Source organism: Triticum urartu, chromosome 1A, assembly GCF_056163025.1.
Source record: "Triticum urartu cultivar PI428250 chromosome 1A, HENAU_Tu73, whole genome shotgun sequence".
NCBI classification, from domain to species: domain Eukaryota; kingdom Viridiplantae; phylum Streptophyta; class Magnoliopsida; order Poales; family Poaceae; genus Triticum; species Triticum urartu.
Window position 1 is genome coordinate 504,854,389 of NC_141873.1, and position 14,310 is coordinate 504,868,698.

The 14,310-nt window shown below is 51.5% G+C and overlaps 1 protein-coding gene and 3 pseudogenes across 1 annotated transcript; all 4 read left to right on the forward strand.

The window, feature by feature from the left end:
- LOC147991996 (small nucleolar RNA Z247) lies at nucleotides 1-139 on the forward strand (annotated as a pseudogene).
- A 4,534-nt stretch (nucleotides 140-4,673) lies between these two features.
- LOC147991997 (small nucleolar RNA Z247) lies at nucleotides 4,674-4,812 on the forward strand (annotated as a pseudogene).
- Nucleotides 4,813-8,868: 4,056 nt separating this feature from the next.
- On the forward strand, nucleotides 8,869-13,192 carry LOC147991998 (uncharacterized). The gene is made up of 4 exons (XM_087538897.1): nucleotides 8,869-9,946; nucleotides 11,970-12,069; nucleotides 12,130-12,201; nucleotides 12,286-13,192. Exons 1-4 carry the CDS (start codon nucleotides 8,869-8,871, stop codon nucleotides 13,190-13,192), a joined length of 2,157 nt encoding a protein of 718 aa, XP_087395023.1.
- On the forward strand, nucleotides 9,346-9,484 carry LOC125533323 (small nucleolar RNA Z247; annotated as a pseudogene).
- Nucleotides 13,193-14,310: the final 1,118 nt, after the last annotated feature.

Here is a 14,310-nt window from a genome sequence, read left to right on the forward strand (position 1 = left end):
CCCACCCAGGACGACGAGTTGATCTCGTACATCCTCCATGGGCTGGACGTCGACTACCATCCGCTCGTCTCCGCCCTCGACGCCCGCGTCACGCCTGTCACCCTCGATGAGCTCTATGCCATGCTGAGCAACTTCGATCAGTGCATGGCTCAATTTCATGGCTCCTCCGGCGGCTACAAGTCCTCGGCCAACGCCGCATCTCGCGGTCGTGGTCGCGGTCGTGGCTCTCGCCGCACCAAAGTGCGGCCTGGCGGCACCATCAACGGTGGTGGATCCTCCAACTCCCGCGGCGGCCGCTCCCCCAACTCCAAACCTCGCCGTGGCGACAGCTTCGCCAGGTCTCGTCCGGATGCCCCTCGCTGTCAGATCTGTGGCAAGCTTGGGCACACGGCCAAAGACTGCTGGTACCGCTACGATAAAGATGACAACGACTCCCAAGACGAGGACAAAGTTGCTGCAGCTGCGGACGGCTCCTACGGCGTCGACACAAATTGGTACGTCGACAGCAGGGCCACTGAACACATCACCAGCGAGCTTGAGAAGGTGACCACATGGGAGAAATACCGCGGCAAGGACCAGATCCACACTGCCAATGGTGCAGGTATGAGGATTCGTCACGTTGGTCATATGGTTATTAAAACTCCCCATCGCAACCTTCATCTAAATAAAATCTTGCATGTCCCTAGTGCTAGTATGAATCTTCTCTCCGTTCATAGAATTGCCATTGATAATCATGTCTTTCTCGAGTTTCATCCTTCTTTCTTTTTGATCAAGGATCAGGCAACGAAGAAAGTGCTTTATCGAGGTAGATGCGTTCGAGAGCTCTACCCATTGCTTCCGGAGTGTCAAAGATTCAATAAACGAGCCTACAGTGTTGCCAAGCTTTCGTCAACCCGATGGCACGGTCGATTAGGCCATGCCTATTTTTCTTTAGTTGAAAGATTGCTTAGGAAAAATAAGCTCCCGTTTGTTGGTGAGCGCAATATTGAAACAGTTTGTGATTCATGTCAACGTGCTAAGAGTCATCAGTTACCCTATCCTTTATCAACTAGTGTGTCTACAAAACCATTGCAATTAATCTTTTCTGATGTCTGGGGTCCTGCCCCTAGCTCTGTTGGTCGACACACTTACTATGTAAGCTTTATAGATGACTACAGCAAATATTCCTGGATCTATCTTCTTAAGAAATGATCCGACGTCTTTCAAGTCTTTCAAAACTTTCAAGCTCTCGTTGAGCGCAAGTTTGACAGCAAGATTATTACTGTTCAATCAGACTGGGGGGGGAGAGTACGAAAAGTTGAACTCTTTCTTCCAAAATCTTGGTATTTCTCACCATGTATCATGCCCTCACGCTCACCAACAAAACGGCTCTGCAGAACATGAACACCGACACATTGTTGAGGTAGGACTAGCCCTCTTAGCCGGCGCCTCCATGCCCCTCAAGTTTTGGGATGAGGCTTTCCTAACGGCTGTCCACATCATCAACATGCTTCCTAGTCGTGTTATCAATAATGAGACTCCAGTAGAGAGTTTTGGTTTTGGTAAGAGGAGAATCCAAACTTGCCAAGGGCATCCGTCTTGCACTCGAAGTATCGATCATGAGCAACCACTCCCTCTCGGATACGATTGAACACATGCCTTGCCATTCGAAAACGGCGAGGGATTTATCCGGCTTGAAGAGCGGGGTGTTGGCAAAGTAATCAGCATAGAGTAGGGCGTGGCCTCTCTCCCTGTTGCGGTTCAGGTTGGGAGCACGACCAGGGACTGACCCCCTGTATCGAGGAAGGTGCCGTTGAATGTGATCGTGAACGACCAGTGCAGCCACCACAAGATCTTCATCATCCGACGATGAATCGTCTGATGAACAAAGGAAGTGATGGAAGAAAAACTCGTCTCCACTGTCCATACCTTTGTGGGCAAAATGCCGAACACCTTGCGGTCGTGGTAGCGAAGAGGCCGCGATGATCACCTCCACGCAGCAGGGGTGGTTGCCGGCCGGCTACTGGCCGCTCTGGAGTTCTCCTCGGAAGCTGCCGAGGCCGCCGTGGTGCGTCGCCGGCGGTCCTGTCCCCTATGTGGCCGGCAAAGACGGCGACGGCCAAACCTCCGATTGATGGCCAAAACTACGGCCAAAGCACGGGCGTGGTGGCGGCCATGTCGAGAAGTGGTTTGGTAGGGTCGGCCGGAGGCTGCGCGGTGAGGAGGCGGCCGGAGAATAGCGGCGGCGCTTGCGACGGGGCAGGGCGGGAGAGAGTGGGTGGAAGTGTTGGGAGCGGAGGGACTGCGAGTGTCCCCGACAGGCGGGTCACGGGGGGATAAGGGCGTGCGCCCAGGCCGTCCGCGCGCGTCCGTTTCACCACAAACCGAGCGCAAGTTTGGGCCAAGGATGGATCGAAAACGGACAGAATCCAAACATTTGTTTGTTTAAGGCCGCGCGCCGGGTCGCGCTATTTATCCGTTTTATTTCAAACGAACAGGGTCAGATAGGATAGGGTCGCGCGGTGGAGTTGGCGTGATGGCCAACTACTGTCGACCGACTGCGACGGTGAGGTGAGCGAGCGGCGTGATGGGCCGTGGGGACGGGCGGACGTACTGCCACTCCACGCACGATCGCGGGCGGCGGGTGAGGTAAGGTGGATTTGGATGTGTCCCCTCCGGCGGTGTGACGGCTCGTGCTCGTGGGCCTCCCGCGCCCGACGCGGTCCAGTGACGTTTCAGATTTAGGCGAATACGATGCGATGCCCTCTTTCTCTCTACGTGCGCACCGCGGTCGATCGTCCGCGGCTTCCGCGACCGCAACGCGCCGTGTGGTTCTCCGGTGGTGGTTGGTCGTGAAATCTGGAGGAGCGGCGCGTGATTTGCTGTCTGAGTGGTGAGCTCTGGAGAGGAAAGTGGCTCTGAGCTCCTGATCAGTTGTCTGCCAGTGGTGTGTTAGCTTGCTCTGCATTGACCAGACCGGAGATGCCGCGTGAGCAAGCAAGCAACATCCTGCCTGCCCCCTCCGGAAAAGCACACACGCAGACACGCTCCACGCTCAATTTTCAGCAAGACGAACATAGATAACCGGGAAACCGAAATAAGGACCGACCGTGCCGTATCGGCCGGCGGAGCAATGGGAATCAAGCCCCTACTGGTGTAAGCACACTACTAGCTAGTAGTAGTAGCTAGGATTAACATGGAGCGTGCTCCTTTTCTTCTCGCTCACTGCTGCCACTGATGGAGGGGGACTGGGACTGCTCCTCTGGTCTTGGAGAGAAGCCGGGTTCAGCAAATTCAGAGCGGCAACGAGGCTGCATCCCTTGCACAGGGAAAAAAGAAAGAATGACGGAAAATCCTTGCCCGAACTGGAATATTCTGTCGTGTGCAGCTAGTAATAGTATGCATGTCATCTCATCACTGATCCAAGGGTTGCAGTCCACACGGAATTGACTTGAAGCACTATTTTTCTTTTCTTTTCTGTTTTTGTTTTCTTTTGCCAGAACGGCTGCATTCACGGAACAAAAAAATAAATAAAAGAAGAAGAAGAAGAACCGGGTGACAGGTGAAGTCTTCACTCTTCACTGCAGCTCGCGCATGGAGACCGCAACAACGTAAGGATGGCCCGGTGCCCATGACATGATTACGAGGTTTCTGGACAGTTTCTGCTGCAGTTCATGTCCCCGGTGTGCCTTTTTCGCGGTTGCGCATGTGCTGCAGCTGTGGTTTAGTTTGGCTGGTAGGCGCGTTTGGATTATTAGTAAGGAGCGATGCCTGTTTGATGTCTGTTTTTTTTTTCTCAACCAAGAATCATAGACAATCGTACTATGATAAAATTATATGGATGTGTCCAGATCTCTATTGACTGAGACTTAATCAGTCTAGTGATATAATATGTAAGAAAAAAAAGAAAAACATGAATGAAATTTTTGCATGATTCGCCTGTTAAACGTAGCATTGTAGAGATAGACTAGGGATAGATGTTTAAATGGTTTCGGTGGATATAACCGAATCCTTCCTCTCTCTTATCCCTTCTTCTCCAAGCAATGTAATCTTAACAAACTCTTGTATGCGCTGTTATCCAAGGAGGTGCGCCCCTACCATATAAACATACAACGCGTCCCTCCAACGAGGTAAGACGCTTCCCGCATATCGCATATGGTAATCAGAGCCCTTCCTCTCTCCATCTAGCTATCCCAATTCCATCTAGTACCATAGCCATGTCTTCATCCGGCGCCTCCCAACCTAGCCTCAATGGCCAGGTCACCGAGAAGCTCAACCGCACGAATTACGTGCTCTGGCGCACGCAGGTCACACCCCACCTGCGGGGCGCCGGTGTCTTCGGCTACATCGACGGCACCTCGCCTGAACCGGCTAGACTCCACGTCACCAAGGACAAAGACGACAAGGAGACTTCTGAGCCCAACCCTCTCCACCCGCTTTGGGTCAAGGAGGACCAACGGGTGCTCGGCTATTTGCTGAGTACGCTGTCCAGGGAGGTCTTGGTCGCGGTCACCGCGATCACCACGGCGCGTGAACTTTGGTTGGCTCTGGCGGGCATGTTCTCGTCCCAATCCCTCAGCCGCGTCAACAACATCCGAACTGCGCTTATCAACGCGCAGAAGGGCAACCAGTCCGTTGCCTCCTACTTCGCCTCCCTCCGCGGCCTCGCTGATGAGCTCGCCGCTGCCGGCAAACCCACCCAGGACGACGAGTTGATCTCGTACATCCTCCATGGGCTGGACGTCGACTACCATCCGCTCGTCTCCGCCCTCGACGCCCGCGTCACGCCTGTCACCCTCGATGAGCTCTATGCCATGCTGAGCAACTTCGATCAGCGCATGGCTCAATTTCATGGCTCCTCCGGCGGCTACAAGTCCTCGGCCAACGCCGCATCTCGCGGTCGTGGTCGCGGTCGTGGCTCTCGCCGCACCAAAGTGCGGCCTGGCGGCACCATCAACGGTGGTGGATCCTCCAACTCCCGCGGCGGCCGCTCCCCCAACTCCAAACCTCGCCGTGGCGACAGCTTTGCCAGGTCTCGTCCGGATGCCCCTCGCTGTCAGATCTGTGGCAAGCTTGGGCACACGGCCAAAGACTGCTGGTACCGCTACGATAAAGATGACAACGACTCCCAAGACGAGGACAAAGTTGCTGCAGCTGCAGACGGCTCCTACGGCGTCGACACAAATTGGTACGTCGACAGCAGGGCCACTGAACACATCACCAGCGAGCTTGAGAAGGTGACCACATGGGAGAAATACCGCGGCAAGGACCAGATCCACACTGCCAATGGTGCAGGTATGAGGATTCGTCACGTTGGTCATATGGTTATTAAAACTCCCCATCGCAACCTTCATCTAAATAAAATCTTGCATGTCCCTAGTGCTAGTATGAATCTTCTCTCCGTTCATAGAATTGCCATTGATAATCATGTCTTTCTCGAGTTTCATCCTTCTTTCTTTTTGATCAAGGATCAGGCAACGAAGAAAGTGCTTTATCGAGGTAGATGCGTTCGAGAGCTCTACCCATTGCTTCCGGAGTGTCAAAGATTCAATAAACGAGCCTACAGTGTTGCCAAGCTTTCGTCAACCCGATGGCACGGTCGATTAGGCCATGCCTATTTTTCTTTAGTTGAAAGATTGCTTAGGAAAAATAAGCTCCCGTTTGTTGGTGAGCGCAATATTGAAACAGTTTGTGATTCATGTCAACGTGCTAAGAGTCATCAGTTACCCTATCCTTTATCAACTAGTGTGTCTACAAAACCATTGCAATTAATCTTTTCTGATGTCTGGGGTCCTGCCCCTAGCTCTGTTGGTCGACACACTTACTATGTAAGCTTTATAGATGACTACAGCAAATATTCCTGGATCTATCTTCTTAAGAAATGATCCGACGTCTTTCAAGTCTTTCAAAACTTTCAAGCTCTCGTTGAGCGCAAGTTTGACAGCAAGATTATTACTGTTCAATCAGACTGGGGGGGGAGAGTACGAAAAGTTGAACTCTTTCTTCCAAAATCTTGGTATTTCTCACCATGTATCATGCCCTCACGCTCACCAACAAAACGGCTCTGCAGAACATGAACACCGACACATTGTTGAGGTAGGACTAGCCCTCTTAGCCGGCGCCTCCATGCCCCTCAAGTTTTGGGATGAGGCTTTCCTAACGGCTGTCCACATCATCAACATGCTTCCTAGTCGTGTTATCAATAATGAGACTCCAGTAGAGAGTTTTGGTTTTGGTAAGAGGAGAATCCAAACTTGCCAAGGGCATCCGTCTTGCACTCGAAGTATCGATCATGAGCAACCACTCCCTCTCGGATACGATTGAACACATGCCTTGCCATTCGAAAACGGCGAGGGATTTATCCGGCTTGAAGAGCGGGGTGTTGGCAAAGTAATCAGCATAGAGTAGGGCGTGGCCTCTCTCCCTGTTGCGGTTCAGGTTGGGAGCACGACCAGGGACTGACCCCCTGTATCGAGGAAGGTGCCGTTGAATGTGATCGTGAACGACCAGTGCAGCCACCACAAGATCTTCATCATCCGACGATGAATCGTCCGATGAACAAAGGAAGTGATGGAAGAAAAACTCGTCTCCACTGTCAATACCTTTGTGGGCAAAATGCCGAACACCTTGCGGTCGTGGTAGCGAAGAGGCCGCGATGATCACCTCCACGCAGCAGGGGTGGTTGCCGGCCGGCTACTGGCCGCTCTGGAGTTCTCCTCGGAAGCTGCCGAGGCCGCCGTGGTGCGTCGCCAGCGGTCCTGTCCCCTATGTGGCCGGCAAAGACGGCGACGGCCAAACCTCCGATCGATGGCCAAAACTACGGCCAAAGCACGGGCGTGGTGGCGGCCATGTCGAGAAGTGGTTTGGTAGGGTCGGCCGGAGGCTGCGCGGTGAGGAGGCGGCCGGAGAATAGCGGCGGCGCTTGCGACGGGGCAGGGCGGGAGAGAGTGGGTGGAAGCGTTGGGAGCGGAGGGACTGTGAGTGTCCCCGACAGGCGGGTCACGGGGGGATAAGGGCGTGCGCCCAGGCCGTCCGCGCGCGTCCGTTTCACCACAAACCGAGCGCAAGTTTGGGCCAAGGATGGATCGAAAACGGACAGAATCCAAACATTTGTTTGTTTAAGGCTGCGCGCCGGGTCGCGCTATTTATCCGTTTTATTTCAAACGAACAGGGTCAGATAGGATAGGGTCGCGCGGTGGAGTTGGCGTGATGGCCAACTACTGTCGACCGACTGCGACGGTGAGGTGAGCGAGCGGCGTGATGGGCCGTGGGGGCGGGCGGACGTACTGCCACTCCACGCACGATCGCGGGCGGCGGGTGAGGTAAGGTGGATTTGGATGTGTCCCCTCCGGCGGTGTGACGGCTCGTGCTCGTGGGCCTCCCGCGCCCGACGCGGTCCAGTGACGTTTCAGATTTAGGCGGATACGATGCGATGCCCTCTTTCTCTCTACGTGCGCACCGCGGTCGATCGTCCGCGGCTTCCGCGACCGCAACGCGCCGTGTGGTTCTCCGGTGGTGGTTGGTCGTGAAATCTGGAGGAGCGGCGCGTGATTTGCTGTCTGAGTGGTGAGCTCTGGAGAGGAAAGTGGCTCTGAGCTCCTGATCAGTTGTCTGCCAGTGGTGTGTTAGCTTGCTCTGCATTGACCAGACCGGAGATGCCGCGTGAGCAAGCAAGCAACATCCTGCCTGCCCCCTCCGGAAAAGCACACACGCAGACACGCTCCACGCTCAATTTTCAGCAAGACGAACATAGATAACCGGGAAACCGAAATAAGGACCGACCGTGCCGTATCGGCCGGCGGAGCAATGGGAATCAAGCCCCTACTGGTGTAAGCACACTACTAGCTAGTAGTAGTAGCTAGGATTAACATGGAGCGTGCTCCTTTTCTTCTCGCTCACTGCTGCCACTGATGGAGGGGGACTGGGACTGCTCCTCTGGTCTTGGAGAGAAGCCGGGTTCAGCAAATTCAGAGCGGCAACGAGGCTGCATCCCTTGCACAGGGAAAAAAGAAAGAATGACGGAAAATCCTTGCCCGAACTGGAATATTCTGTCGTGTGCAGCTAGTAATAGTATGCATGTCATCTCATCACTGATCCAAGGGTTGCAGTCCACACGGAATTGACTTGAAGCACTATTTTTCTTTTCTTTTCTGTTTTTGTTTTCTTTTGCCAGAACGGCTGCATTCACGGAACAAAAAAATAAATAAAAGAAGAAGAAGAAGAACCGGGTGACAGGTGAAGTCTTCACTCTTCACTGCAGCTCGCGCATGGAGACCGCAACAACGTAAGGATGGCCCGGTGCCCATGACATGATTACGAGGTTTCTGGACAGTTTCTGCTGCAGTTCATGTCCCCGGTGTGCCTTTTGCGCGGTTGCGCATGTGCTGCAGCTGTGGTTTAGTTTGGCTGGTAGGCGCGTTTGGATTATTAGTAAGGAGCGATGCCTGTTTGATGTCTGTTTTTTTTTCTCAACCAAGAATCATAGACAATCGTACTATGATAAAATTATATGGATGTGTCCAGATCTTTGTTGACTGAGACTTAATCAGTCTAGTGATATAATATGTAAGAAAAAAAAGAAAAACATGAATGAAATTTTTGCATGATTCGCCTGTTAAACGTAGCATTGTAGAGATAGACTAGGGATAGATGTTTAAATGGTTTCGGTGGATATAACCGAATCCTTCCTCTCTCTTATCCCTTCTTCTCCAAGCAATGTAATCTTAACAAACTCTTGTATGCGCTGTTATCTAAGGAGGTGCGCCCCTACCATATAAACATACAACGCGTCCCTCCAACGAGGTAAGACGCTTCCCGCATATCGCATATGGTAATCAGAGCCCTTCCTCTCTCCATCTAGCTATCCCAATTCCATCTAGTACCATAGCCATGTCTTCATCCGGCGCCTCCCAACCTAGCCTCAATGGCCAGGTCACCGAGAAGCTCAACCGCACGAATTACGTGCTCTGGCGCACGCAGGTCACACCCCACCTGCGGGGCGCCGGTGTCTTCGGCTACATCGACGGCACCTCGCCTGAACCGGCCAGACTCCACGTCACCAAGGACAAAGACGACAAGGAGACTTCTGAGCCCAACCCTGTCCACCCGCTTTGGGTCAAGGAGGACCAACAGGTGCTCGGCTATTTGCTGAGTACGCTGTCCAGGGAGGTCTTGGTCGCGGTCACCGCGATCACCACGGCGCGTGAACTTTGGTTGGCTCTGGCGGGCATGTTCTCGTCCCAATCCCTCAGCCGCGTCAACAACATCCGAACTGCGCTTATCAACGCGCAGAAGGGCAACCAGTCCGTTGCCTCCTACTTCGCCTCCCTCCGCGGCCTCGCTGATGAGCTCGCCGCCGCCGGCAAACCCACCCAGGATGACGAGTTGATCTCGTACATCCTCCATGGGCTGGACGTCGACTACCAGCCGCTCGTCTCCGCCCTCGACGCCCGCGTCACGCCTGTCACCCTCGATGAGCTCTATGCCATGCTGAGAAACTTCGATCAGCGTATGGCTCAATTTCATGGCTCCTCCGGCGGCTACAAGTCCTCGGCCAATGCCGCATCTCGCGGTCGTGGTCGCGGTCGTGGCTCTCGCCGCACCAAAGGGCAGCCTGGCGGCACCATCAACAGTGGTGGATCCTCCAACTCCCGCGGCGGCCGCTCCCCCAACTCCAAACCTCGCCGTGGCGACAGCTCCGCCAGGTCTCGTCCGGATGCCCCTCGCTGTCAGATCTGTGGCAAGCTTGGGCACATGGCCAAAGACTGCTGGTACCGCTACGATAAAGATGACAACGACTCCCAAGACGAGGACAAAGTTGCTGCAGCTGCGGACGGCTCCTACGGCGTCGACACAAATTGGTACGTCGACAGCAGGGCCACTGAACACATCACCAGCGAGCTTGAGAAGGTGACCACATGGGAGAAATACCGCGGCAAGGACCAGATCCACACTGCCAATGGTGCAGGTATGAGGATTCGTCACGTTGGTCATATGGTTATTAAAACTCCCCATCGCAACCTTCATCTAAATAAAATCTTGCATGTCCCTAGTGCTAGTATGAATCTTCTCTCCGTTCATAGAATTGCCATTGATAATCATGTCTTTCTCGAGTTTCATCCTTCTTTCTTTTTGATCAAGGATCAGGCAACGAAGAAAGTGCTTTATCGAGGTAGATGCGTTCGAGAGCTCTACCCATTGCTTCCGGAGTGTCAAAGATTCAATAAACGAGCCTACAGTGTTGCCAAGCTTTCGTCAACCCGATGGCACGGTCGATTAGGCCATGCCTATTTTTCTTTAGTTGAAAGATTGCTTAGGAAAAATAAGCTCCCGTTTGTTGGTGAGCGCAATATTGAAACAGTTTGTGATTCATGTCAACGTGCTAAGAGTCATCAGTTACCCTATCCTTTATCAACTAGTGTGTCTACAAAACCATTGCAATTAATCTTTTCTGATGTCTGGGGTCCTGCCCCTAGCTCTGTTGGTCGACACACTTACTATGTAAGCTTTATAGATGACTACAGCAAATATTCCTGGATCTATCTTCTTAAGAAATGATCCGACGTCTTTCAAGTCTTTCAAAACTTTCAAGCTCTCGTTGAGCGCAAGTTTGACAGCAAGATTATTACTGTTCAATCAGACTGGGGGGGGAGAGTACGAAAAGTTGAACTCTTTCTTCCAAAATCTTGGTATTTCTCACCATGTATCATGCCCTCACGCTCACCAACAAAACGGCTCTGCAGAACATGAACACCGACACATTGTTGAGGTAGGACTAGCCCTCTTAGCCGGCGCCTCCATGCCCCTCAAGTTTTGGGATGAGGCTTTCCTAACGGCTGTCCACATCATCAACATGCTTCCTAGTCGTGTTATCAATAATGAGACTCCAGTAGAGAGGCTTCTTCATGTAAAACCTGACTACAAGTCACTTCGTGTGTTTGGCTGTGCGTGTTGGCCCAATCTTCGTCCCTACAATAATCGTAAGCTCATGTTCCGCTCAAAGCAATGTGTGTTTCTTGGCTATAGTCCACTTCATAAAGGTGTCAAGGGCCTTGACATCTCCACCGGCCGTGTCTATATCTCTAGAGATGTGGTCTTTGATGAAACCAAATTTCCTTTTGCTGATCTTCATCCTAATGCCGGCGCTAGACTCCGTCAAGAAATACTTCTTTTGCCACCTCATCTATCCGGCCTTGATCACGGGGGAGAAAATAATTGTGATGATCCAATGATGACTAACCCTCCTAACCATGCACATGAGCTTTGTGATGATGAAGGAGAAAACGGAAGTGAAAACAGAGAAGAAAATGATGCACAGATTACTCCCCAAGTGTCATATTTCATGTGTCACGATGGGGGGAGCAAATCTGCCTCGGAGTGCGCTGGATCCGCCTCGGGATCATCGCAGGAGCAGCAGCACAGGCAATCTTCGCCGGGAACTGCGCACGCTGACGCGCCATAACCGACAGCGGGTCCGCCCGCCCGTGCGACCGGCAGCGACTCCGCGCGTGCCACGCGCCCGTCCGCAGCTGGAGCTGACCCCGCGCGTGCCCCGCACCACTCAGCACCCGGCAACTGGCAGCATCCGGGTGGTCGAAGCGGCGCGCGTTTTCCGGACGAATCGAGCTGCTACAAGCGGCGCGTTGAGGTGCGACTGACAGGCGCTAAATCCGGTGCAGATTCGCGCGGGCCCGCGCAATCGCGTGCACCTGACGAGTCGGTCGGGAGGCCGGGATCTTCTATGGCACATACAGCACCTGGTTCATGGGCCGAAGCCACAGAAGATCCGGGGCGAGCACGAGGCGAATCGGCCTCAGAGTCTGCAGCGCCCAGATCTCCTGCAGTGTCCGGAACTCCTGTTCCTGGCCCAGGATTTTCTGTGGCTGCCGATTCTGCTGCACCGTTACAACGACAAACATGACTACGACATGGTGTGATCAAACCTGTTGATTATAAGCATATAACAAAATATGGCCTAGTTTGTTCTACAGGTGAACCAAGTGAGCCAACTACACTTGAGCAAGCACTTGATGATGAAAAGTGGAAAAAGGCAATGAAGGAAGAATATTTGGCACTTGAGAAAAATAAGACGTGGCATCTAGTCCCTCCACACCAAGGTAAAAACCTTATTGATTGTAAATGAGTCTTCAGGATAAAAAGGAAATCTGATGGAACCATAGACCGGTACAAGGCAAGACTTGTTGCCAAAGGTTTTAAACAACGGTATGGAATAGACTATGAGGACACCTTTAGTCCCGTTGTTAAAGCTGCAACCATACGCCTTGTTTTGTCCATTGCTGTTTCTAGGGGCTGGAGTCTCAGGCAGCTAGACGTTCAGAATGCGTTTCTGCATGGCGTTCTGAAAGAGGAGGTCTATATGAAACAACCTCCTGGGTTTGAAGATGAAAAAGCACCCTCATTTGTATGCAAACTTGACAAAGCACTTTATGGGCTAAAGCAAGCACCAAGGGCATGGTACTCACGCCTCTGTCATAAGATGCAGACGCTTGGCTTTGTTCCTTCCAAGTCTGACACGTCACTGTTCATTTACAATAAACTGAACACGTCCATATTTGTTCTCATTTATGTTGATGACATTACTGTTACAAGTTCATCTGATGAAGCACTAACTGCATTGTTGAAGGATTTGAGTACAGATTTTGCTCTTAAGGATCTTGGAGATCTTCATTATTTCCTAGGGATTGAAGTGAAGAAACATGATGATGGACTTCATCTCTCTCAGGAAAAATATGCCACTGATTTGGTAAAAAAGGCTGGCTTGCAAGGTTGTAAACCCTCACCCACTCCTTTGTCAAGTTCTGAAAAACTGTCTCTTACAGAAGGTACACCTCTCAGCAAAGAGGACAACACTAAATACAGGAGCTTAGTTGGTGCATTACAGTACTTAACTTTGACACAACCTGACATCTCTTTTGCTGTCAACAAAGTATGCCAGTTTCTTCATGCACCCACCACTGTTCACTGGACTGCTGCTAAACGTATAGTTCGATATGTCAAAAATACTTTGAGCATTGGTCTTAATTTCAGCAAGTCACCATCTACCTTGGTTAGTGCCTTCTCTGATTCTGACTGGGCAGGCAGCCTGGATGATAGGCGTTCCACTGGTGGATTTGCAGTGTTTTTTGGTCCCAACTTCATCTCATGGAGTGCAAGGAAACAGGCAACTGTGTCTAGATACAGAGGCAGAATATAAAGCATTGGCAAATGCAACAGCAGAAATTATATAGGTTCAATCTATTCTTAAGGAACTTGGTGTGAAAAATACCAAAGCTCCATGTTTGTGGTGTGATAACCTTGGTGCTACCTATCTGTCTGCCAATCATGTGTTTCATGCCAGAACAAAACATATAGAGATAGATTTCCATTTTGTCAGAGAAAGGGTTGCTAACAAGCAACTTGACATTCGGTTTGTTCACTCTAGAGATCAAGTTGACGATGGATTCACCAAGGCTTTGCCCACATGGAGTTTCGAAGATTTCAAGCATAATCTCAACTTGATGAAGTTGTGATTAAGGGAGGGTGTTAAACGTAGCATTGTAGAGATAGACTAGGGATAGATGTTTAAATGGTTTTGGTGGATATAACCGAATCCTTCCTCTCTCTTATCCCTTCTTCTCTAAGAAATGTAATCTTAACAAACTCTTGTATGCGTTGTTATCCAGGGAGGTGCGCCCCTGCCATATAAACATGCAACGCGTCCCTCCAACGAGGTAAGACGCTTCCCGCATATCGCACATCTCCATGTAAAATCCCATAAATATAGCATCGACTGAGACTTGGTTAATTCTCACTCGAGTGAGATTTAGCAATCCCATAACTATATATTAATAATAAAAAGGTACAAATGAACAAGTGCTACAAAACAGCCCACAAACAACTCTAGCCAATACAAGTTGTTGGAAAACAGTTGGAAATCATTAGAAATCAATTAAGATTTTGTTCAATCCAGGCAGAGTAATTCTCCTGATGCTTGAGCTTGTTTGATCATGAGAAGATTAACCCTTAACTGTCTTTCCCATGCATTGATTGAAATGGCAGGGCATTAGCTTGATCTGCCATTTGATCATGAGAAGATCAACCCAACGTCACCGCCGCTTGACTCCTCCCCGATCCTCTACCTCACATGTTGTCCTCCGCCACGGCCACCGCGGTGCCCTAGTGTGTGGCTCCCTGTGGCGCACCTCCGCTGGTGCCGGGGTCTGGCAGGCCAACGACATGGCCTCCTCCACCGCATGGTTCCTCTAGAATGACCACAGACGCCGGCACGGTGCTCGTGCATCTGTATGGCGTCGACAACTCCATCCATCCTCT

Coding starts and splice junctions, on each gene's coding strand:
- LOC147991998 (XM_087538897.1), top strand. CDS start 8,869: ATGTCTTCATCCGGCGCCTCCCAACCTAGCCTCAATGGCCAGGTCACC. Junction 9,947..11,969: donor CCACACTGCCAATGGTGCAG/GTATGAGGATTC, acceptor TTTGTTCTACAG/GTGAACCAAGTGAGCCAACT. Junction 12,202..12,285: donor GCCAAAGGTTTTAAACAACG/GTATGGAATAGA, acceptor TGCTGTTTCTAG/GGGCTGGAGTCTCAGGCAGC.